The 26,450-nt window shown below is 37.6% G+C and overlaps 1 protein-coding gene across 4 annotated transcripts in view; it reads left to right on the forward strand.

Moving 5' to 3' along the window:
• Positions 1–26,450, forward strand: part of BAZ1A (bromodomain adjacent to zinc finger domain 1A) — a 65,346-nt gene that overhangs the window by 33,720 nt on the left and 5,176 nt on the right. For 3 of the 4 annotated variants that reach the window (XM_033062720.2, XM_033062719.2, XM_033062721.1), the window contains exons 9-23: positions 1,228–1,394; positions 2,137–2,232; positions 4,652–4,790; positions 5,238–5,384; positions 7,783–7,878; positions 8,006–8,230; positions 8,855–9,020; positions 9,291–9,404; positions 10,054–10,178; positions 11,720–12,328; positions 14,879–15,042; positions 15,220–15,374; positions 17,893–18,041; positions 25,190–25,437; positions 25,534–25,757. In XM_033062720.2, the coding sequence (XP_032918611.1) occupies positions 1,228–1,394; positions 2,137–2,232; positions 4,652–4,790; positions 5,238–5,384; positions 7,783–7,878; positions 8,006–8,230; positions 8,855–9,020; positions 9,291–9,404; positions 10,054–10,178; positions 11,720–12,328; positions 14,879–15,042; positions 15,220–15,374; positions 17,893–18,041; positions 25,190–25,437; positions 25,534–25,757 (2,824 nt within the window). The remainder of the gene's footprint in view (positions 1–1,227; positions 1,395–2,136; positions 2,233–4,651; positions 4,791–5,237; positions 5,385–7,782; positions 7,879–8,005; positions 8,231–8,854; positions 9,021–9,290; positions 9,405–10,053; positions 10,179–11,719; positions 12,329–14,878; positions 15,043–15,219; positions 15,375–17,892; positions 18,042–25,189; positions 25,438–25,533; positions 25,758–26,450) is intronic. The other variant, XM_033062722.1, reaches the window with a different exon arrangement.

A 26,450-nucleotide genomic window follows, 5' to 3' on the forward strand; every position in this document is an offset into this window, starting at 1 on the left:
TAGAAATTACCTAGTCCAACATCTGCTTAAATAACAGTGAAGTTGTCTGATGCTGCTTTGGGCATTTCCTTTATAGGACATGAGGACACTAGAATTTCACGTGTTCCATTAAATTTGTGTGTCCACGTTCTTGCACAACAAGCATCTATTTGTTCATGTGCTGGCAAGGACAGCATAAACTGAGCTGATCAGTGTCAGAGCTGCTTCCTCTCTTGTGTGGACAGAGACTGCAGCTTCTAGAAGACTAGTTTAGACATATTTTCACAATGTGCAAAGGTAGCAAAACACCAAGTACCTTGAAACATTAACCTTCAGTATGTTGAAGACTCTAGGGATCAGCTTCACTGCATTTGTTTGCCAGGTAGAGACATTGCTGCTTTGTGCAGTAGCTATCTGTAGAAGGAACCAAGCCCATTTTCGGAATGTTATAGGAAAATACAGTAAGTCTTTCTTGTTATTACTACCCACTTGGTAAGAGTAAGGATCTTTTTTCATTTCATTCACTTATGATTCTAGCTTTCCTGTTTATTCAATTAAAACAGTAAGACTTCCTTTTGTCGTTAGTCTGTGTATGGCCTGATAGGCACTGTCTGTCCACAGGAAGTGGAAATTTGTGTCCTGTTGTTCTTCTACACATGACTGCAAAGAAATCTGCATCTCTTCAGGCAGTAGCATTTATTATCATTTAAAGTTCAGCTAAAACTGTTTAACTGAAGTAAAATTTGAACAAAACACACTGAAATATTATATAGGTTTCAAATGTATTGACTTCAGTTATTCAGTGATAACTAAATATTTAAAGATCACTTATTTAAAGGTTTTTGCTATCACAGATATTTCACAGGTGTGTGCCACACCTGGTTGTGATACGCTTTTATTTAACCTGTCATTACTAAATATGTTGCTGTAATTATATGTTGGAATCAGTTCTCATCTTTATATGTCAATTGATAGAAACCAATAAACAAGTAATAACCTTCTCATAAACCTAGATATATTTAACTTTATTACCTGTTGACAACCTCATAAAACATGTCTAATACATAGGCTTGAAACTCTGATTCTGTAAAGAACTTCCAAGTGTTTGAATTTCTGGTTGGTGTGGAAACAATTCAGTCTTCATAACAATATCTTTTTCATGTGGTAATTATTAAAATATCAGTCTATTTATCAGTTTAAACTGAAATTTTACAAAAAACCACTTACATTTGTTTTTTTCCTTTATAGCTTTTGAAAAAGCTAAATTAAAACAAGAGAAGGCAAATGCTATAGAAGCTAGGAAAAAGGAGAAAGAAGATAAGGAGAAGAAGAGAGAAGAATTAAAGAAAATTGTGGAAGAAGAAAGGATGAAAAAGAAAGAAGAGAAAGAGAGACTCAAAATAGAAAAGGAAAAAGTAATGCTTTTGAAGTATATGTGTTTCATATGGGAACATTGCTTTCTAGTTTCCTTGTATCTTTAGTCGTTGTTTCAAGTTATTTTTCATTAATCCTTTTCAGTTCCTAGAAACGCTCTTTAGAAGAATAGGCAGTTACAAGACTTGATGATGGGTTGTATTTCTAGTTAGCATTCTCTATAATTTTAGTTTACCAAAAGTTCATTTTGAATTTTAACTTACTTGGGTAATAATGTGGTGGGCTTGGGGGTTTTTTTTTGCTAGTAAATGGTTTTCTTCTCTGTTAAGAATCTGTTCTGCATCAGATTGACAGCATATCTAATGATTGTGGGTTTCTGTATGAATTATTTGGATGTAAATTGCTAAACAACTTTTTGTCAATCTGAATATGAAGAAATTGCATATACACATTCACTGTCTTATTTGATGGTCTTTTTTGAGGCAACTTTCATATATGCTGTCTAATTTTTGATATTTTTTCTTCAGCTACTTCCATTAAAAGGAAAACAAAACTCAAAATACCCCCCAACAAAAGCAATAACTAATTCAACAAAGTACCACCTCACTGAAATATTTTTGCCGATCTCATTTTATACAAGTAAAAATTAATAGATTACTCCGTTCTAATTAAATGGGATATTTCACTTTTCAGTGTGATTGAATAGTAAGTGGTGCAGTTTTAGAAATTGCAATAAGGCCATGTAAGCAGTATTTATATACAATTGTGGCTGTTTTTTTTCAGGAAAGAGAGAAGTTGCGTGAGGAAAAAAGAAAATATGTGGAATACCTGAAACAGTGGAGTAAGCCCAGAGAAGATATGGAGTGTGATGACCTTAAGGTATGATTGAATTTGGAATAGCTGAAGACTGTAGTTTGCAGGGTCCCCAGATGGATTGACTCCCTAATGCAGAGGCAAATGTAGATCTTATTGAAATGCTAGAGGCTCTGAGTCACCTGCAGTGTGCAATACACATTTCCCAGTGGCAATGTTAATAGGATCATCTGCATTTTCAACCTCCAGAAAAGCTTTACAGGCTGTGCTCAGTCAGTACAATGGAGTATGTTCAAAGTGCTGGCATTACTGAGTGGAGGGTATTGAGTATACCTCATTTATCTGTTAAGTGTGCAGAATGAGCTCACTTAGAAAAATGTGAGTCACTTAAAAGATTTGAGTAATGAAAAACTAAATTTTCAACTGCAGGAGTTAGAAAAGACATTGGTTTTTAACTTCCTGTGGCATTGCTTTGATTGAAACTGTAGCAATATACTATATATACTATATATATCATGTTTAATGAGCATCTGTCATGATGATACTGGAAAACTGTAGAAAGTACCAAAAATTTGCTTCTCAAAGGACTTAGGTTTCACATAAGAGTATAGTGTGGCTGTACGTAACAGAAGATTTTTCTGGTGTTACATGTTTACATGCACTTTATTAGGATTCATTTTGGCAAGTGATAGCTAAAGGGGGCAAATCGTCAGAAACACAAGGATGAGAGATACACAGGGAAATGTAACAAGTGCAGGGAGGGCAAGTGGAAATATAGTAGAGTGTTAAATGAATTCAAGTGAAAGCACTAATATGAGAGGAATATGAGAGCTGAACATGTTTGCCAGGAGAGCTGTATGGTCATGGAAGAGGGGAGTGAAAACTCCCTAGTGAAAACTAGGGGAAAAAAGCTGAAGAGAGGGGGAAAGGCCATTGCTGAAAGGAGAGCAACCTGTGAAAACAGTGCTACTGTATTTCTACTGGAAAGAAAAAAGGAGGGGTAGAAAAGCAGTGTCATCACTACAGTGAGACTGCTGTGCTACTTTGTCCACTCTGCTTTGTGCCAGTGCAGCCTCACTGGAGTACTGTGTGATATTTTGGGCACTGCAACATAAGCAAGACATTAAGGTATTAGAGAGTGTCCAAGGGACGGAAAAAAGAATGGTGAAGGGCCTGGAGGAGAAGGCATGTGAGGAGTGGCTGAGGTCACTTGGTCTGTTCAGCCTGGAGGAGACTGAGGGGACACCTCGTCGCAGTCTACAACATCCTTGTGAGGGGAAGAGGAGGGCAGGCACTGATCTCTTCTGTTTGGATTCAGTGACCGGACCCAAGGGAATGGCCTTGAGCTCTCTCAGCAGAGGTTTAGACTGAATATTAGAAAAAGCTTCTTCACCCAGAGGGTGGTTGGGCACTGGAACAGGTTCCCAAGGGAAGTGGTCACAGCACCAGCCTGATGGAGTTTGAGAACCATTTGGACAATGCTCTCAGGCACAGGGTATGATTCTTTACATGGATGGTCCTGTGCAGGGCCAGGAGTTGGAATCAAAGATCCTTGTGGTTCCCTTCCAAGTCAACCTGTTATTTTGTGATTCTGTGAATTGACAAGAATATAAATAAAGATGAGTTTATGTAGGGACTGCTTTTGAAAAGATTCCTTTCTCTGGGAATTTGTGTCCTTCTGAAGCATAGTATTCGGCTTGCTTCTTTTTCATATTAGTGAGCTACCACATTTGTGAAAAGGAAACATCATTCTGAAAATAATTCAACTATGTGTGCTAAGAAACTGTAAATGAAGACAAATCTTGAAGAACTACATGAAAGCAGTAATTTCAAAATCAAACTTCATGTTAGGCACGGTCATCTGTGATTTGGAGGTGGTGTCTCTGTTAAGTGGTGCTGTTACATGGTTGCATCAGCTCCCTTTAATGTCTTCAGCTACCATAAGTGCCTTACAAATGCAAAAAGCCCAGTACCCGAACATACAGTTGTTAGACATGACCTTGCATATCCTAGTATTAGAAGGGTGGGTTTTAATGTGAATGTGTTAGGGTTTTGGTTTGCTTGTCTTTGCAAGCAATCATAGGTAACTTTCAAGAGTATGTTTGTTTTTGCTTGTCCAGACATTCAGGAAACTGAAATTCAAAACTCTTTTGAAATAATACAAGTATAAAGGAAAAATCTTGACAGCCAATGTTCTTAACTTGTAGTGGGATTAACTTCATTTGGTAAAGATACCAACTTCATGGACATGAGTAAACTTCATTCTCAAAAATTTTACATTCAAGTTGCATGCTCTTTGGTTTCCAAAGTTAATACTATCACCAGTGTTGCCATGATAACTGATCACATGTCCTGTGGGACTCTTTAGTAAAACGTAGAGAAACTCAACAAATACATTCCTTAGAATAATAGACTCTCTGGTTTTGATCACTTGTGTACTTTTCACAAACAAATACTGTATTAAGTGGTCCCATTTGGTTTGCAGGAACTTCCCATTCCAATGCCAGTGAAGACGAGACTTCCTCCTGAGATCTTTGGTGATGCTCTGATGGTTTTGGAGTTTTTACATGCTTTTGGGGAACTTTTTGATCTTCAAGATGAATTTCCTGAAGGAGTGACTTTAGGCAAGTTGTGGTTTATGTGGCAAGGTGCCCCATTTTGGTGGTTTCCCTTTTACCAAACAACCAAACATCTTAAGTGCACACATGTACCACTTTTACAGAATTTGCTGTGTGGCTTTAATCTGTCAGTGCTAACACATGCATATCAATCTAGTTTTCAGTTCATGGTCAACTCCAAGGGACTTGTAAAATCAAAATTAATTGGTGTACAAGTTGTTATTCTACTTATCAAAATATCTACTTGTAGTTTTTTCTTGCAATTATATATTAAGAGAACAATGTTCAGTCAGCACTCTTTCTGGCACCATCACTCTGGGAATATATGCAGTAAATTATGGATACGTAATTTAATTATCATACCTAAAGGAAAAAAAATGTTTTCATTCTTCAGTACATATTTTTTTTCCCAACTTTGCGGCAAAAGTGACGCTTCTTAAACTTTATTCACAGAGGTTTTAGAGGAAGCTCTTGTAGGAAATGACACTGAAGGCCCACTATGTGAATTGCTGTTTTTCTTCCTGACTGCCATCTTTCAGGCAATGGCCGAAGAGGAAGAGGAAGTGGCCAAAGATCAAATAGCTGATGCTGAGACCAAAGGTCAGATCTTTAATTTTACTGCTGAAAAGCTGAAATTGCACTGGAATTAACTTTAAGCTGCATGATTTATGGCATTCCTTTGTTTAACCATGTCTTACTATGCATGGATATTGTATGTAAATGGGCTTGTTTTTTCTCTTTTATCTGAAATTGAAGCCTTAAACTGGGCATGGACCACAGGGTCTGGGGGGAATAGAGAAAAGGGAAGCTCATTGTTACTATGATTGTATCCAGTAAAGCATAATAAGCTTTTAACAGCATTGCTTGTGTTTCGGAGGTGCAGGAAGCATCTTTACCTTCCTCCTCTTCCTCCAGCACTGTTACGTGTTTCTCCTGAGGGTCAGGAAACAAGTAATTTTCTTAAGTCTTCTCAAAGATATCTGCATCTATAAAAAATCTGTACCTAACTAGATTAAAAACTAAAACTATCCAGCACAATTGGAAAGGAAAATTGAATATTCATTGTCCTTCAAGACTTGAAGTTATGCATCCCCAGTTCCTGGTTAATGCCATGTGTGTTCTTTCAGTAAAGACTCCCACAGTCACTCTGACTTTGGTCTTTGCTCTAAGGCTGATGTTGCCCCCATTTTCAGAGGCATTGGGTGTGTACTAACCTCTGATCAGAGGGAAGTGCAGGCTTTGTTACAAATTTGTGGTCTTGTGTTTATGGACTCCAAATTTGCTGTCTAAACGAGAAGCTTTGACCCATCTTACTAGCCTTTAATTCATTAGAGGTAGGTACATAAGAGCACTCCCTGTTTGAGGTCAGATGAATTCTGTGGTAGCCCTGCAAGCCAGATGTGTGAGTTACATGAAGGTTCCTTTAATTCCTCTCTTGAAGATTGTTCATTTTCATGCTTAAGATTTATGTCCGGTCTATAAATTACCTTTATATAAAAGCGTGGGCACTGTCTTCGTTAACAGAGGCTGCTCTTGTTAATTGAATAAAGCTATAGATTTGAGACAGCATTAATAAATTTAGACTATGTTTTAATTACTGTTGAATTTAGCAATTAAACTGCATTTGTTAACTACTGAGAGTATTGCCTTGGCAATACAAGCAAGGATTCCATTATCAGGTAATCATAGAATAGTTGATTAGATTCTATATTATTCACATGGCTGATCAGAAAAAAACATAATGTAGACTTTCACACTTTAATTTGACATCATGAGGCTGACTATTGCAAAAGTCTGCCATTTTGTTTCTAGTTTAGCAGAGTTGTGGGTAAGGCACTTCATTTATTATGTTTTACTTTCCTCAGAACTTTCATTTCTCGTCACTCTTGTTTAGACATCTTCTTTCCTGTAAACGAATTACATAGTCTCGGCTTTGTAATTCTGGCTAACCAAACTAGCAGTAGTCAGCATGTTTGCTCAGTTAAATTCTGTACAGGCAGCGTTTCTGCAGCAGGGAACACCATGGATATGTGGTTTTGGGGTGTACGGCACTTTCTCAAAGTGCGTTGTATAGTTCAAGTGAGAGGGGAGGTGCAGAGATTCATTTTCCAGTGTCTGGGTGAGAGTTTTCAAGCAACATTGAACATGGCAGAGGAAGGACTCTTGTGGATTTGCATTTTATGTATTGTTTGTATATTTGTATTTGTGGTTTTATTTTGGTTTGGTGGCTTTAACTGCTTAATAATTTGGATTTGAATAAAGTGAAATTGTTGAAACGGCATACAGTGCTGAAAATACTCTGTCAACCCTCTGGAGAAATACCTGTAAGTGCTGAGGAAACCTTTCTTTAAGAAACAAGAACTTGCTATTTCTCCCTTTCACTTCCCTGCTTTCCTGGTCAGTTTGCTTATGTATGATGATCATTAAGTGCAGGTGCTTGATTTGGTGAAATATGATTTATTTGTAATGTCTTAGTAATTGTGTTTGTGCAGAACAGGCTGTATCTGAGTTACAGGTAGAAAGTGTAAAGTGGGTGGTGGTAACCAGTATCAACATACATGGTTAGTTTGAGTTATGCTTCCTAAAAACAAAATTATGATAAGAAAAACAGTTCATTTGAGGAAAGGAAATTCAGGTGTTCTTGCATTGCTACTTGTCTGCGCTTTCAAGGGTGCTCCTGGATTTGTTCTTGCTGCCTTTTATGTAGCCATTGTGCATGCTCTGTGTGTTGTGGTTGCTTTAACAGCTTATATGGTGTTCTCCCTATATATAGCATGTGGTGCATGTCCTTAGCTTTTAGTTGGATTTTTTTTAGTTGCACTGAAAGATCTGTAAATTTTTGTTTGGATGTTGAATTGAGTTTTGAATACATTGATGCATCTGTAAATACCATCCCTCTTTTTGCTTTGTCTGCAACTCTCAAAACACAGCTTCCTTTCCTCCCCTCCACAGTACAAATTTTAATTTGCACTAGAATAAAGTGTTTATTTCCTTAAAGATTTAACAGAGGCTTTGGATGAAGATTCAGACCCCACAAAATCTGCACTGTCTGCAGTTGCAACTTTGGCAGCTGCATGGCCTCAGTTACATCAGGGTATGTGTGGGTTTCACTTTTGTTTTATTACTGTTATTATTTTGCTCTGTATTTTAAAGCACTATTTTTATATTTATGTACATTTAAATGTCTGTATAAAATAACTGTTCATTCTCCTCAACTGTAGGCTGCAATTTGAAAAACTTGGATCTTGATAGCTGCACTCTTTCTGAGATTCTCAGACTTCACATTCTAGCATCAGGTGCTGATATAACATCAGCCAATGCAAAATACCGTTACCAGAAACGAGGAGGGTTTGATACTACTGATGATGCTTGCATGGAGCTGAGATTAAGTAATCCTGGTCTCTTGAAGAAACTTTCAAGTACCTCAGTATATGATTTGTTGCCAGGTAATAAAAGACAACACATGTTAGAGATTATTAGATTGGTCAATAAGTGATCAGTTTTGCAACTGCTTCAGACTAAGAGTGGTCAAAATTTACTGTATCACAGAATAATTGAGTTTGGAAAGAATCTCTGAGGGTCATACTCACCCCCTGTGCTTCATTCCCCACAAGCACATCCCACCACATCAGTGATTGCAGAGCTAGGCAGTCCCATTACTTCTGAGTAGCTTTTCTTTCATCTCATTTTAAACATGTAGTGTTACTTGCGTAAGGGGATCTCTGTGGAAGCAGCCCTGGGGTGTTTGACTGAGCTCCTGCTTTTTTTCCCCCTGTTTGTATTTGGATCTTTTGTTCATTATTTGGAAATGGAGAAAAATTTCTGTCTACTGTTCCTTTATCTCTGTTTTGAAGATAATACTGCATTTTACAACTTCTTTTAGTGGTAAAAGTTAGTAAATTAAAAATAAAGATTCATGTCTCTGAGGCAAGCAGATAGGCGAACTTAGTGCACTGCAGATGTTTGTTCACTTGTTCTTAAATGAAAACAAATCCAGTTTGGAGTCTGTAAGAGTTAGGCTTATTATCAATTGCATAGTGAAGTATAAACATTGGTCCAAATTTTATTAGGAGAAAAGATGAAGATCCTTCATGCTCTCTGTGGGAAGCTTCTGACTCTGGTCTCCACTCGAGATTTCATTGAGGACTCCGTTGATGTGCTGCGGCAAGCAAAACAGGAGTTCCGGGAATTAAAGGCAGAGCAGCACCGCAAAGAACGAGAGGCAGCAGCAGCAAGGTAGAACTAGAATATGGAAAACTAAATTTTGGTGCTACAAATGAGATTAATCCCTTGGTTGCAGAAGGCATATGAGGAACAATAGTAATGTTTCTGTTCTGTGCTGGTTTCCTGGGACAGTAGACAGAAGTGAAACTTAGTTGTGCTAAATTGTGTTTTCCCATGATGCTGTTATTTTTAGATGATGCTTTACTATAAAAGTAAACAGATGTGGACAGACCAGATAGTAGATTAACTGCAACTTATTTTCTGTATTCTTCTTACTACTAGAATACGTAAGAAAAGAGAAGAAAGGTTAAAAGAACAAGAGTTAAAAATGAAAGAGAAACAAGAAAAACTGAAGGAAGAGGAGCAAAGAATTGCTGCTGTAGAAATATCTGTTGGGTATGGTACATAGTATTGCTGTGATGTTTATCATATAGCACTTTTCAGCTCCATGGCCAGACCTCACATGTGTAATTTCATTGACTTGATCATATACAAAGGTATATTTTAAGTATATTGTCCTTAATGAATGTAGATTTTATTTTTCTTCATACTGGTATAGAATTGGTTAAAAAGTTACCTTGTAAAAACTGCCTGTGTTTCTGTAGGGTATTAATTATATTTGCTAGATGAGACAAAAATGTGTAACAAGCATTTTACAGGATGGTATATACATTTTGGGAAGGAAACTTTTCTTAGACATGAAAAAAATTTACAGCAATAAAACCACATTAAGATGAGTCAAAAAATGATCTTATTATAATAATAGTACTCTTCAAACGAAAACATGGGTACCTCTTTAAGAGCAAGTTTTAATCCTTAATATAGAACTTCACATTTACAGTTCAGTGGGTTTCTTTTGGGCTTTAATATAGTCTGTGATTTACAGTTTCTTTTTTAAGAGCATCATAGGTATTTTACTAGTCAAGTATTTGGGAAATAAAAGTACTCTTTGTGTCAAAGATGCCATATTTTATTGTGCATTTTTTATCATTCGGCCTATATTGCATGGTTGGTTAGTCACCTTTTGTTTATTTTGCTGTGTCAGGGAGGAGGAACGGGAAGACCTTGATACTAGTACAGAAAGCAAAGAGATGGAACGTAAAGAGCAAGACATGGACACAGTCACAGAGGATGAAGAAGAGCTGGGACCAAACAGAAAACGACGGAGAGGTAATGCTGTGATGAATTTGTGTGTGTACCTGTGCACCTGCATGCATGCACTTGGCAAGTTCTTGTGTTTTATAGTAGAAGTATCAATCTTTGCTGTAATTTTCTTTTAAGGGAAAAAAAAAATCACACTTGAACATGATCATAATGGGCTATTAAGTACATTGAGCCAGCCTGGTGTAGTTTTTATGGTCAGCTGTATGTTCTTTCATACTTCTGTTTTTTCTTGTCTTCCGTATGTACTGTGTGGATTCCTCTTTTGTCTAAAACGTGTAATGGTGTTGCCTAACTACTTGGCTACTTGTTACAAGTACTTGCCCTCGTAGAGTGAGTTGTAGGAGTTTCGTCTAATAGGGGATGGTGTGGGTTTGATTTTTTTGTTTTGTTTTTAATTTTTCTTTTAGTAAACTGCAAAACTAACTGGTATTTCAAAAAAAAATTAGATCAAGCATTTGGGTGTAGTTTGCCGTTGTAAATGAGACAGCATGCTTCCTCTGCAAGAATAAAACCAGACTTATGCCTAGATTTAATTTCCTCAGCAGTGTGCTAGTAGGAACTGCAGTGCGGTAAATAGTGCAGCCTGCTTGTCCTAACTAAACATAGATGTCACCACAGGAGGATGAATTGTTGATGGCTTTGGGCTGCTAGCTCATCTGTGTCTTTCTGCTGGGAAGGCTTTGTGCTGGTGTCTGTCAGTGAAAGTCCTGGGTAATTGTGGACTTAAGTTGCAAACTTGTACAGTTCCTAACAGTATCTGGGATGGAAATTCCAGGTCATTCAGTTATACAGATTTACATGTTTGTTACAGGTTTGTCATGATGGCAAAGCAATGAAATCCTAAACAGAATTTCAGGTTTCTCAAATACCTGTGTTGGAGACATTGTGACTGGATGACAAACAGTGTTATTATTTCATTCCTACAACTAGGGAGCTGAAAGTCACACTGGAAACATGTAGAACTAGAGTGTTGACAGTGCCTTTCAGGTTGTATGCATCAATTATGAGTCATACTGGTCTAGATGACTACCAGGACATGATACTTTGGTAAACTAAAGATGTGAACTGAAATGTTTTCAGCTGGTACAAATTGAGGGGGGAAATAATAGTAAATACATTTAAAAATTAAAGTGATCAAGTAAGATACCTGAGTTTACCATAAAAGCAGCTATGTAGGGATTCTGGGTTTTTTTGAGACTTGGGGTTTAAGGTCATCATTTTGAGTATGATAAATAAAGTCTGAATCAAAAATTTTGTTTCTTTTTGTATGGTATTGAAGATGACAGTGTCAGTAAATGAGATTTAGTCTAGTTTCTGCAAAGGGAAGATGTATTTAAAGTGGCTACCCATTATTCAAGGGCACGAGGGTTAATCACTTGAGTTTTTCTTTAATAAAACCAGTATTGTCTCTTGACTGAGCTGATGGTCTTTGACAGTAAAAGTTTGGATAACTAGAAAGGGACAGAACTAAAACCTGGCCTTTACTTGAGTCTTTGAATAAAAATTGTAAATTAATTGATATCATACTTCTTCTTTTAACTTTTTAGGAAGAAGAGGGCAAAATGGATATAAAGAATTTACAAGACAAGAAGAGACCACTTGCGAGAAGAGTGAACCGCTTACTGCTGAAGATGAAGAAGCTTTAAAACAGGAACAACAAAAGAAAGAGAAGGAGCTGTTAGAAAAGATTCAGAATGCAACAGCCTGCACAAATATCACCCCATTAGGTCGTGACCGTCTGTACCGCCGCTACTGGATTTTCCCCTCTGTTCCTGGATTGTTTGTAGAGGAGGACTATTCTGGTCTCACTGAAGACATGTTGTTGCCTCGAACCTCTTCCTTTCAGAATAGTGGACAGTCTTGCACAAATGAACCTCAGGTATTCAGTAAAACTGGAGAGTCTTTGAAATCCTCTGAATCTACCTCCAATATTGACCAAGATTCACACACCAGTGTTGTTGTAGAGGTGCCAAGGCCAGTATACAAACCAAACCGTTGGTGCTTTTACAGTTCTCGGGAACAACTGGACCAACTCCTAGAGGCTCTCAATTCCCGAGGACATAGGGAGAGTGCCTTAAAAGAAACTCTTTTACAGGAAAAAAGTAGAATATATGAGCAACTAAGCAGTTTTCCTGTGGAGAAATTCCATATTCCAGGTAAATGAAGGGTTCTTGGTCTTAATTTGCTTCTACCGATAAAAATTCTATATAATATTGTAGAAACCTCTACTTCTCATTTAAGTGTAATTTCTAAGATCTAAGAATTATTCTTAAGCTTTTTTTCACTCAGTGGAAAACATTGGGGTTTTTTTTCCTTCCTTCCTTTTGTTTTTTTCTTTTTTTCTTCCTGCTTGACAGACCTTTGTGGTATTTTCTGGTGTTTCATGCTGAAAAAGAAACAGTAATTCTTCTGTGATCTTACTGCTTAGTTAATTGGGATTGGCTTTTAAACACGCAACTTTAGGGAGTAATTTTAGCTTTGGAAAAAGATTAACTGGGTAATAAAAATTAATACATACTAAAAAGCTGTGTAGCTGTGTTGGTTATTACATGGATTAACATCAGTACAGTGACATTTTGTGCTATTACTCTTTTCTGGGGTTTTTTCCCTTTTCTTCCTCTGGTAGACACGCAGTACAGAAGGAAACAGCACGAGAGCAGATGTTTTTATCGGTTTTTAAACACAGGAGTGAACTGAAAACAATCCTAGACCTAGGATTTAGGGATTTTTCCTTTCTCTCCTAGCCAAGTATTTTGCCATTTATTGGCAAGGCATTGGCTCCAGTCACTGATAAAGTTCTGCACGTACAGGCTTCCAGCTGTTTTTCTTCTGGCGTATTGCTGGGTACCAAATGTTACCAAAGTCAGACTCCCGTGTTTAAGAAATTGCATTTTGTTTTTAATTATGACAAATTACCTTGAGAATTTGGGATTATCTGTATTGGAACAAGGGAGAATTATTCACAGCAGACACAAATTCTGTTTGCCTGGAGTGCGTATGCTAGGACATGCTGTAAGCACATCAGATACCGCTACATTTATAACTCATCTACCATTTCTTTTGGTGGAAACTAGCACAGGACAGAGTTTTTGCATAGTGATTAAGCTTTATTTTGAGGCTTTTTTTCTTTCTTGGGAATTTTTTTTGGTGAGAAAATCTCCATCATCTTCTGGTATGTTTGAGTTTGTACATATGGTTCCTTATTTTCTTAATCGCTGCACCTTTATCTGTATTTTGCTTTCTGCTCTGAAGCAACCAGATGGCCACATCCAAGATTTTTTCTTCCCTTTCAATGTTAGAACAGTAGAAAAATACTGATTTTCATTTTAAAAAAGAGGCAGCTTTGAACTTCACTTTGATAGAGATCAAGAAAATTGAAATGCAGTGGTCCAATACCAATGGTGCCACACCACTGTGTCATAAGCAGGTATAAATAGCCACATGTAGATGCACTTGGTTGGGAGCTTTTCTGCTGTGGACTTCAGATGCTGCCCTACTGCCTTCATTCAAATGACCTGCAGGACGAGAGGGATTCTCCTGCACTGTAGACTGTGCTTCTGCCTTTTCCAGTTCCTGCTCAAAAAGAGCATGGAAATAAAATTGATATGTGCTATTACTTGATTGTATTCTTGATTGTAACTTTTCCTTGTCAATTATTGTAGAGCAGTTCCTGCTTTTTTAGTTCTGCTCAAGGATAAATACTGCTTTTAAACCAAAACCAGTGTTTCCCACATCCAGGCATTAGACTTGCTAGTCTACATTTTGAGACTATTTGCATGATTGCTTTCAGTTAAAGAGAATTGTTTCAGCAACTGAGAACACCTTAGAAATTCATCCTGTGCTTTCTTAGCAACAGGTTTATTGTATTTATTAAATACCTCTTTAATTGTTGCATGTACTTTCTTATCACTGCACTCAAAGGTTTTAAGGTAAATCCTGTGAACAAAAATGTTTACCACCTATGCAGACTTGCAAGCACTAATTTAGGATTTGGGCAGACTTCCAGTTCTTTCCTGTGGCTTTTGAGTTTTTGCATGAACTTTGAGTTCTCTTGGGAGTAGGTTTTTACAACTCATCATCATCAGATCACACCTTGTTTTCATAAATTACCGTGTTGTCTTGCTCCTTTTTTCCCTGTCTTTAATTAGAGGACACAGTCAGTCTTGTCTGTGCCTGTATCATCTTATCTTTTTGTTTTGTTTTAAGGTTAGGGTTTTTTTTTTAAACAGATTTTGTCTTGTTCTGTTAGGTTTTAGGATTTTCAGATGCACATGCTTATTTTAAGTGTTTCTATAAAAATACATGCAGGAAAAACAGTTGAAGAGTTCTCTTGTAAAGTAAGAGCAATTAAATAATAGAAGCTGTGACTATTCTTTTTTTTTTCCTCCTTGTACTTAGAGCAAGGTTGGTGTTACTTATCTACTACTTTCGAAAGAATTTTAAGACAAAAGAACTACTTTTAAATTAGCAAAGATTTCTCTTGTGTGTTGTTATGAGTGGATGCCAGTCATCTGTTGGTCATCATTACCCTGCTTGGTTGAATCAGATACCTTAGTTGGTATCGATGTCGGTGTTGGCACCTAGCTGCAAGAAGGGAATTTTGAACCCATGTATTCAGCTTGTTCTGTCTTGTACTATTGTTGTCTCTGCCAAGAGCTGCTTTAAAGGAAGATCTGCTAACACCAAATTATTTGCTGTTCTTGCAGAAAAACCTCAAAGTGACGTCAGACCTCTTATAGGACGGGGAAGGATCCAAAATATTCACGATGGATCTCACCTATCTGCAGAGAAGCAGCTTGAACTGAGACTTAGGGACTTTCTTTTGGACATTGAAGACAGGATCTACCAAGGAACATTGGGGGCTATTAAGGTATTTGTAAATGGTAGAATGTAGGAACATAGTGGTGCCATCAAGTCTGTAACTTAAATGAGAACTCTTGCATGCAATGATTTTACTAAAAGCGTAATTAAATGTAGACAGTAATGGGTACTAAAAGCTTGTGTCCTTTGATTCTTTAGAAACCTCAAATTTGTATATTTGCTTCAGGTTACAGACAGACAGGCTTGGAGAGCAGCCTTAGAACATGGGCGATATGAGTTTCTGAATGATGAAAACAAAGAAAATGGTATTATTAAAACTGTGAATGAAGAATCTGAAGAAATGGAAACTGATGATCAAGATAAATTTATTGTGAAAGACAGGTAAGAGCTATAGTTTAAATAATGGTTCTTCGCTCTGAGTTGTGTAGCAGTGCTCTGGTTTTGTTTGGCTGGGGGCTTTTTGACCTTCAAGGTGCTTTTACCCTCAGATTCTTCCACATGGTGATTTTTAAGACTGTAAATCTTAAAATGCAAGATTTTACTTTGGTTTACAGTGTCTAAATAATGCTGTTCTGATACTATATAAGACTAAGGCACCAATTTTTACATCTTTCAATATTTAAATATTACACTGGTCAAAGTAAACATTAATTATCAAAGAAGGAACATGTGGATTCATTTTAAAGTAATTTTAAATGTGGGGGAAAATTAAACTGGCAATTGATGTCTTGTTTTCCAGAGGAATCTGCCCCCAAAAAAATCCCCGCAACCAAAAAACCCTCATACAAAGCAAAAATCCCTCCCAACAAGACACAAAAGCAAAAACCACCAAACAAAACAACAAAGCCAAACCAACTCAATTTCTGAAAAGAGTAGGAGTGTTAAAAAAGGAAAAATGTTAATAGTAACGAATTTCTGTTTGAACTGGCCAATGTACCTTGTGAGTCACAGTAAGAACCACCAGGGCACCAGGCCATGGTCTGAATTAACTTTAAGCAGAGGCAAAGTGGAGATGTGACCTTACAACTTTAGGAATGATACGTCTGTGGAGCAAGCCGCAACATAGTAATAAGAAGGAAACCTCAAATTCTACCGTATTGTAGCTGTAAAGCATTTTGTGGTGTTTTGTTTGGTTTTTAAACATTTGAGATAGATGTGGTTCTCTGATAGCAGTTCTTGTTGTAAACCAAACTTCAGAAATCACAGGAATGTTGAAGATTTCCAAATTCTTAATTCTCAGAAGTTGCATACTTCTCAGAAATAAAGGTCTACCTCAATTTAGTTAATGCATATAAAATTGTATGTCTTGATAGGGTGTGAATATTGAAATACTTCAGAAAGAAAGATTCATTCGAGACAATCATTGTACTAACATACTGTTTGCTTATGTATTTTGCGATGCTTTCTGCTGTTAGACTTCTATAAAAACTGTATTTCTGAGTGGACTAATGAATGCTGTGTTGGATGTTAGGAATTTAAAGTTCTTAAAGATTTTTTCTCATTTTATTTCAGTTCTCATTTATCACTGTGAATTAGAATTTTCCTGTAAGACTGTCCTTTGACTCAAAGTTCTGTAGTTGTAAAATGGATGGGGTCATTCTTTATATTAATCATAAAATTTACAGACATTTGGTTCTTGAAAACCACAAGTATATACAAGTATTCCTCTGTTTTAACCAAGAAGCTGAAATTTATCTGTATCCACTTAACGTTGGATACTTGTTCCATTGCCAACTCTCAATTCAGCTGCAGAACTTTGTAGATTATTTTTTTTTCCATTCGATACTGACTCCATCAGAGTTTCTGAATAAAGTCTACTAATAAAGTCTAGCATATTAAATTAGACTATGGGATTCTGAAATCATGTCACAGATTGCTTTTGATGTGAGGCTTTTTATCCACCTCAGAGCAAGTGACATCTCATTAAGACCTTGGAGTTTGACTAGTGAAATGTAAATAACTCCACAGCTTTCTTTCTGTTTGCTTTAAGGCTCTCAAAATGTGTGTGACTGCAAAATATAATGAACAGCTTTTAAGTGTGAAAAAAGAACCGGGACAACTAAAAGCACTGCTTATTCCCGAGAATAAAGCAGAATCCAGACAGTCTTAATTAGTTAATTTTTCATAAACCCCAAGTAGAAATGGAATTTTATTTTCAGTAGTGAGCTGCTCTCCTACACATTTACTTAATGTTTGTGGTTTAGAATGATTAACTACATTTTGAAATGATTACTTAGTCTTTTGGTCCTGTTTTATTGGAAAACTACCTCTTCGGTGGTTTGTTTGTTTGTGGGGTTTGTTTGTATGATTTCAGGGGTTTTTATAGGGGATTTTTATTGCTCTGGGGGTTTTCTAACCACCCTTACATTAAAAATTAGTATTTTATAAAGATTCTCCAAGGATGAGAATGTACAAATTAACAATTCTTGATTTACATTGAAAAATTACTTAATTTCTTTATTTTCTTTTCAAAAATCTTTTGAATTGTAGGGATCTGTGTAGTTGAACTTCTCCAGGTTGATGTGTTCTGAAAGGCTACACTTTGCCACTGGAAGTGTTTTCACTGAAGAATTATTGGGACTATATTCTTCACAGAAATCTGTCATAAATGTCACATCAAATTTTCTGGAAATCTTAATTGTTTTGAAATTTTAGATCCGCATTTATTCCAATTTATATAACTGTCACCTCAAGATGATTTACCTAGATTACCTAGGCTAGCTGAGCAAACATAAGAACTAGGATAGCTGATCACAACTGTGTAGTATCCGTTCATGTCCATAGTCCATGCGTGTATGTGAGGTTAAAATAAGAGGCTTCTGTAGATACATGCATTTTCAAGTATCTCTGGTGTTAAGTTCAGAGACTTCAAAGATAATTTAATGCATTTCTCTTCTAGACTCATTGGGTTAAAAACCGAAGCTCCAAGCACTGCATCAACAAGCACAAGTACTCCTCAGCCTGTCAGTAATGTGGTCCACTACCTGGCATCTGCACTGCTTCAGATAGAGCAAGGAATTGAGCGCAGGTTTCTCAAAGCACCTCTTGGTAAGTCTCAGAATTAAAACTATGTCTCTGGCCTTGTGTAAGATTTTGTAACTAACAAACCAAACACATCCACCCCAACACTGCAGTAAGACTCTGACCCCAAACCTACTTGCTTGTTTTGTAAGACTGAATGCTTTAGAGGGACATCTTGGGGAAAAGAACAAACAGTTAGCACACACACATATATATATATAAAATATATTCATTAACAAGCAAATTTTACTCTTTAAGTACATACTTATTTAACATAGATTATTTCAGTGATCTTGTTTATGTGGTGCTACAGTTATACTGATGCATTCGAAGACAAATTGTACTTAGGCAGAAATGATCAAGCTTTCTGTGGGAATACTGTCATTCAGAATTACTGTTGAGGCCAGTATATCGTGCAGTTTCTAGGTTGTAAAAATGTTTGCTTCTTTTTATATTGTTCCTGTGAAAGCAATGTAAGCGCAGTTTACCTGAATCACCTTGTTCAGTAAAGTACAGGGAAGATTTACATTGCAAAACCCTCAGGTTTTCGCATTTGTGCTGTAAAACTTGGATATGAAAGGTTGCAAGAGAAATTTAAACCAAAGCAGGATTATAGCTTGACTTTGATCCATATTCCTTACTTGGTTTCCTCTGATGGGGCTCCAGAGGTGAGAGAGGATCCAAAGTGCATAAAGTCAGTTTGTTTTCCAGTGATCTCTCAGGTCTGGATTCCTTAGGGTCATTTTGCAATTCAGAAATGGACTTCGATCTTAGAGAAATGTGTAAAGGTGGTTCCTCCTTCCACGGTGGCTGTCTTGTTGAGACTTCCTGTCTGGGTGGCACACTGGGGATGAGCTGTGCTCTGTGCTTGCTGGACTGCTTTATGTCTCACCTCTGGTTTGCCAGGGCAGTGCATTCCAGGGTCCTCCAGGGCAGCAACTGCTACACACCTTGGTAGACTGATAGTCTTCTGTGATAATCGCTGTGTATAAAACCATTCTGCTCTGGCAGACTCTGCTGGAGTAGTTGAAGATGAAAATGCAGGTTTTGGTGTATTAACCAAGGTGTTAATGCCCTGTGGCGCAGTTGACCTGAAGCTGTTTCTGCATCTTGGCTGCTGCTACATGGAGCCTGCTGTCTGGGTATCAGTTGCCACTTAAGATGGGTTTGAGCTAGATTTGTGCCAGAGACTGACACATGGGCATGAGTTCCCTTCCACAAGCTTTTGATATCAGTGTGATGACCTCTAGAAGAGGGAAGTGCCGCCAATGATTGAGATGAAATGGGAGAGCACAGGAATAGTTGAAACTGCAGCTGTTTAAAAGCTTTACTTGGCTGAGTGTCTGGTCAACTCAAATATGTCTGTACCTTCCAAGCCAGGCATGATACAGCTTATTTCCTGGTATATGACTAGATTGCAACCTGTGCAACAGTTAATTGACAGTACCTCTAGCATTTGTCCTACTTTTCATATACAAGCTGTAAATATATTGTGCATTATATGCCGCCATTTCCATATGGGGTCTGAGTGTACTTTGCTGACAGCCCCTTGCTGACAATTTTAAGTTTACTAATTTTAAGTTTACTAAAGGGGCAAACATGGTTGTTAGCAGGCTATGGTCATTGATCGTGCATCCTGAGTTAGAGGAAAGAGAGTAAAAGCAAAATTCCCCAGAAGTATTGGAGAGAAGGTTTTTTAGCAGTCCCATCTTCTTTTCTGTGGTTGCAACTCTGCCATAATCTTATATTGGTTTATGTTTTTCTCTTACCTTTGGAATGATGGTGGGCTAGTTCTTTTTTAACTTGGGAATCCTGTTCTCTTAGCTGTTTTGTACTGAATGACAAAGGGAGTATATAAGGAAAGCAAATACATGTGTTTTGCATGTCTTAAATCTCTGATGTTTGTTTACTCTAATGTGCCTGTGCATCTCTTCTGCTGTGAAAAATGCTACTGCTCTAAGATTACAGTAATGTATAGAATAACCTACATCACTGAGGAGCAGGAAGGATTCCAGGTGTCCTCTGCTCTGGCTTAGTGCCCTAACCATTAAACGACAGTGTCAGGTTCCCTCTTGCTTTTTGGTGCCAAATGTCTCATGTTTTCAGTTGCATAATGGGCAGCTTTTAGCAGAAGGTGCATCTGAATGAAGGCAAGATTGCACATGTGTAACAGACATGGAAAAGTTCTCTACTTAGCTTGACAAGGAGGTGTTTTAGTGCTACTAAACCTTTTAATGAAAAGCGGACACTTGTTTTGCAGAACTGCTGTGTGCTCAAAGCGGTGATGATTTTTTTTTCCTAACCCTTCTAGAGTGTGACAAATAGTATGCTGATGATTCTAAGTTTGTAACCACTGGGGTTTAGTTTGCAGAGTTTCTGGTTTTGTTTGACTGTTATTATATAGATTACTGTGTCTCTGCACTTCCCCCCCACCAGCAGGGGGGATGTTTTTTTAATTGTTGTTTCAGTTATGTAAGGGAACCCCCCCCCTAGATAAAATGCCTTGCATATCTGTTTCTCATGTTAAATCTGATAATCCCAACTTTTTTGACTGATTGAGTTACCATTGTAGTAAAAATATGGGAAATCAAGCAAGTGCTGGGAGTTCTGTTTTGGTAGCAATACAGGGGAACACTTGCGGTAAAAAGAGTGCCCCTTCATTTCTGCTTTAAACCACACTGAAAATGCTCTGTCTTTGTCGTTATTTCAGTTCTTGCTTTCACTGCAAAGTTTCTTTGCCCTCTCTATCCCACCCTTTGCTCTGCTCTGTTCCTATTAGGGAATGGAGCCATACTTTACAATTTTTAGTTTCCATTCACGACTACTAGTCCTAAAGCCAGCATGCTGAAATTCCCTGCAGTCACTGGCAGGTTTATGCTGGTGGCCTCCAGGGTGCAGAGCAGACAAAGGGACCCAGCACAGCAGTAAAAGGACCAGCTGCTCCTCTCAGCTCTGTTTTTGTTTGAGGCTCTATCAGGCTGCCAAGAGCCTTGCTGATGATTCTGATAGGTTTAGAGTTGAGGTGAATACCAAATGTTCAAGTGGAAGAGCAAGAAAAGACTGACAGAGAAGATAGTGATGTGAAAGGAGATCTGGAAACCCCAGAAATGGCCCCTTCAGCCTTACAGAGCTGCTAGATGCCCACTAATCTTCTGTTGTCTGGTGATTAAATGTAGCATGATTTAAATGGTATGCATTTCTTAATTATGAACTGTCTTTTGAAATCCTTTCATGAAATATTACTATGAAGATTTGGATTTTCTTCCTTCAGTGCAGCCCAAGGTAACATTACAGGAGACTTATGAAAAAACAGGGAACGCAGTTGCAGTATATTGTTTTCCTGCAAAAATTTCAGAGTTAAAATGCAAAAAAGCCTTTTTCTTTTTTAAATAGTTGTTTGAAGGAAGCTCTGAAGTGCTGCTTCTCAGAAAAAAAATTGTTTGAGAAGGAAGAAATACAAGCAGTTTTTGTTATGAATTTTGCTTCTTTTTTGATATAAATTTACTTTTCCTTACATTTCAAAATACTTTGCAGTGCAGTAATAGGTCTCATCATTCCTTTTACAGAGATGTGAAAGTTGAGGTATAAAATGATGAAGTGTTTTAGTTGCCCTGGCATTCAGTCTGCCTTCTGTACTAGTTCAGGACTTCAGTCATTTAAGCAGCCTTCAGATTTCCATGCAAAAGGTTGGATTCTAATTCATGGGAGCACCTTTGAGACTGATGGAGGGAACCATTTGCCTGCTTTGTAACTTGTGCCATGCACTTCTTGCATGACCAAAAAAAAAACCAAACGAAGTTTTTGCTCCTTATGCTTGTCTTTATTCCATTCCTTTCTTTTTAGATAGTCTTTGTTTCCTGTACTCCTAAAGCTGTTTCCTTTCCTATTTATAATTGTTCTCATAATAGCATCAGACATCTTCCAGCAGTATCCTGGGATATGATTAATATATACACATGCTTTCATTACTTCCCTGCAGAGATTCATGAGCAGAGGCAGCAAAGGTAGAAATGGGCTTTTTTATGATAAAGAATTTTTGTTTACTCTTCAGAGAAGACAGTCAAAGAAGGTGCCTTGTAATTGGAGCAGATGAGGTTGACCATGGCTCTTCCTTCCTGGGAGGTTAATTTAATAATTTTAATACTTGAGAACACTCCTGCACAAAAATATCCAAAATACGTTGTTTCAGGTGGAGAGATGAACTAATTCTTTTGGTCCTTGAGAACTGTGCCCATAACCTGGCTACATTTTTTGAGCTGTAAGGAGGTTTGTCATAGCACAGACCAGACAAATTTTTTGCTGAGAGAGAAACCTGTGGTTAGCATCTGCTCCTGTGGTCATTTGCACCTGAGATGGACAGAAAGGTAAGGCAGGGTAGGATTCAGAGGTTTTAGTTCAAGTATTCTGTTTGTAGTGGGAGTCAAAGTAAACACTGGGATGTGCAATTCCACCATGCACAGTACTCCCTTATCCTTCACTGTGTGCACGTACTGAGAATCATTGTTCAAGTCATGTTTTTAGACTATGCAAGTATGGAATATAAAAATTAATTAAAAAATAATCTGCCATGCTTCAAAAAGGTATTTGAAATAACTGTATTAATTTAATGTTAGGTAATGCAGAAGATGATGAAAGGCACCATTGGGGGTATAAAAGGAGGAAGAGAGTGAAAGACAAGACTAGTCAGAGAGATGGTAAATTTTAAATGTTATTTGTATTGCTAAGAATTAGAAAGCATTGAATATTTTATCAGGTTTTCTTTTGTATTTTTTACTTAATTAATTTTGTAGCCATTTCCTTACATTGAAGGTATTGAAGCCAAAGGTTTAAACATGAAACAAATACAGCTCAAATATTTGAAACTAAGAAAAAGGTTTCTGCAACCAGAAATAAAGAAATAAAGAACTGTAATTTTTTTTATCACTTTGGGACCAAAATCTGCCTGTTCACATAATCCTGGGGGTTTTTCTCCCGCTTTCTTTTAATGTCCCCATTTTTTTTCTGAAACTTTACGGCATTGTACAACTGCATATCCTTTCTAAAAACACTAAAATGGAAAACCCTTCCCTGAACTCAATTAGCTATTGATAGATGAGTGCATAGATGTGTCAAATGACTTCATTTGCATTGTAGGAAGGCTTGGAGCACTTAGCTGACAGAAGGGTATCCCACTGTGCAGTGTAGAGCTGCTCAGACACAAAGGAAGAGGCCATTTCTCCTTCCAAGTTAACAACATAAATGAGAAAGATGATGGATGGAAGAAAAGTGTTATTCTTATTTTACAAATTAGGATCTGAAACAGTGGGTGTTGTTTGGCTTGTTTGTTTAGCAGCAGGATATGCTGAAGCAGTTTGTGGTCAGTAATTTTCATCTCTACTTGCTCTGCAAATTTGCAGTTGCAATATATTTGTTGTGCTGTGTGATGAATTATATTGGTGAGCCAATCCCTGCAGAAAATAACCTCCAAATAAAAGTAATAATGCTCAAGCTGTCATTGTTAGCCAAAGAAACACTTGCCAGACTATATATATGCTTAAGATAACATGTCTTTAAGAGTAATAATTACAGTAAAAATCTGATTTAAGTGATTTTAATTTTCTTACTGAATTTTTAAAAAAATACATGGAGATATACTTCAGTGCTGTGAAAAGGACTTTGTCCACTGTCTTCAGAAGACTGAACTTCACACAGGAAGCCTAAGGACTAAGTAATAGGAAATGTTAGGAAATACAGGTTTGCAGTTTAGGAGTGGCTGTATTTTATTTTATTAAGCTGTGTTGCCTGTTTATCCTCTGCCTTCTCCCATCATTTCTCATGTGCTGCTTGCTGCTAATGCAAATGTATGCAAGATTAGATGAATCCTGGCAGTCAGGAGAAGGCAGAAGGACCTTGCCAGGAGAGCAATTAGTCTCATTTTTGTTCTTTCATTTTATTTGTTATTAGATATTCTCAGGAATAGGAAGAGAAAATAAATCATTTGGCAGACAGGTGCATCACAGGTCATTCGTGTGCCCACTGTCAGTAGTGCAGCAGGCAGGGTGGCATTATATACTGGAGTGCATCATTAATCAACTGAGATCACACAGTAGTAGCTGGACTGTCACTTTTAGAAGGGAAGTCTTCAGACATTTCTGTAATCAAAAGCACTGTTGTATTGTCTCTTCCTGTCCTCAACCCTCTTAGTTTAAAATGGAAGAAATAACTTTCAGCTTCAATAAAGCAACTCACTTTGTGCTCAGCAGAAGCGGTGCAGGGTGTCATTTACACCTTCCATTTTCTCTTGGTTTCTCAAACAGCCTGTTTGCTTCTCTAGTTCCCAGCTGCCCATTCCTATTCAGTACTGTCCCCCTTGCTATTCAGTGTCTGTGTTTGTGTGGCTGCTTCCATGGTCTCGATTGCAAACCAAAACTATTTGAAGAAACAATCTAATTTGGCACCTCTGTTCCCTCCCCTGTTTATTTTTAACTTAATTAGGAACTCAGGTGTTACTTGGTATGACACTTGATGTGGACCACAAGTCCCCTGTGTGTGCTACATGGCTTGGAAGTTATTAAGGGAACAGGTGCATTTCATCTGGGTCAGTCACCCAGCCTGGTCAGCTACACGGAGATGCAGATGCTTGTGGAGGCAGAATGCAGGGCAGGAATGAAGGCAGTGAGGCATGGGCAGAGGGCTGAAAGGCTCTCTGGTAGATTGTACTGGACCAAGTGTGGGTGAAAAGCTGTTTTTTGCCAGTGAAGTTTCAGGTACTTTCTTTAAACATTTTGGGATTTCCAAATGTAAATACAAAGAAAGGTAAATTGGACACGTGATCATTTTTTCATAATCTTGAATAATGTTTTGTATTTTGTAAACGGAATCAAATTCGGTTTCCAGGTTGATATCTGAGTTTACTGTCTTATTAATGGCCTATGTATGTGCAAGTTCTTAGTTGAATAGGTATTGAAGAGTAAAATCTTAAAGCTCTAGCATCTTGGAAAATATGGAAAAAATATTCCAGTATTGAAGAGATAAGCCAAAGGTTGAATTATTTTCCCAGTTTGCTCCTTGCTGTCTGACAGTCAGAGTATTACCTCATATTCTCGAATAACCTGAATCTTATGAAAAGAAGTTTGATAATTCTGTGGAGGTTTGTCATTTTTCTTATTTTTTTAAATCCCCTCCTTCAATGGAAGATGCCAGTGATGGTGGACGGTCCTATAAAACAGTTCTGGATCGCTGGAGAGAGTCACTTCTTTCTTCTACCAGCTTGTCCCAAGTCTTCCTTCATCTGTCTACGTTGGATCGAAGTGTCATCTGGTCCAAGTCCATCCTCAATGCTCGCTGCAAAGTGTGTCGCAAGAAAGGTGATGCAGAAAGCATGGTGCTGTGTGATGGCTGCGACCGAGGGTATCATACTTACTGCATCAGGCCCAAGCTGAAGGTATCTCAAGAGAAAGAAGCGTGCTCCCTTTTCACACCGAGCTTGAATAGTTCTTACAACATAATTGTACATTGCTAATTCCCCTTCTGTTTCTAGGTCATTCCTGAAGGAGATTGGTTTTGCCCAGAGTGCCGACCGAAACAGCGCTCTAGACGCCTCTCCTCCAGACAGAGACCTTCTGTGGAGAGTGATGAAGAGACTGCTGAGCAGCTAGAAGGAGAAGAAGAGGCAAACTATGATGAGATGGGGCAAAGTGAGGAGGAGCATTATGAAGAGGAGCAAGATGAGGAGGATGAATCTCAAGAGGAGGAAGAGATAAGGTAAGTAGACTTGTTCAGATATCACCTTGATTGTTACGTGGAGTAATGGTTCACATAAGCATGTATTTTGAAACTCTAGTTTGAAAAATGCATTTATTTTTAGAAAAATGGCAGCTTATTACAAATTTGGCTCTCACCAAAAGATTTAATGCTGACAAAAGCTAGGGCCACTGGACTTGGGCTCACTTTTCAGGATAAAAATTCCAGCTTTGGATGTATGGGTGAGAGAAGGCCACTAGAGCTGCTGGTGCAGCTACCGTTTGAATGTGGAGAGAGTTTCAAACAGTAAAGGTTTTCTGGAGAAAACCTGGAGTTATTTTTGTTCAGTTTTGAATTTTGGAGAACTAGATGCATACAGTAAGTATTAGAACATTAGGGAGAACAATCTGTTGAAGGCCACATGACATTGGGAAGGCTTGAGGACAAATGCAGTAGCTGTTTAAAAAAGGCAACAAATCAAATCGCCCATACCCCCTGAAAAGACTCCCCCCAAAATCATAACACCAAAAAAACAAAATCCAAACAAACAAACAGTCCAAGAAAACCTCCTTGAAAAACAACCAACCAAAAAACATTACACAATCAACTAAATAATGCAAAGTGATAACTTCAGTAAAAATTTGATTTGAGACACATGCCAGCAACATAAAAATTGAAGGAAACTTTTCTGATCTCTCAGTATTTTTCTTCTCT

Source organism: Catharus ustulatus, chromosome 6, assembly GCF_009819885.2.
Source record: "Catharus ustulatus isolate bCatUst1 chromosome 6, bCatUst1.pri.v2, whole genome shotgun sequence".
Lineage (NCBI taxonomy): Eukaryota > Metazoa > Chordata > Aves > Passeriformes > Turdidae > Catharus > Catharus ustulatus.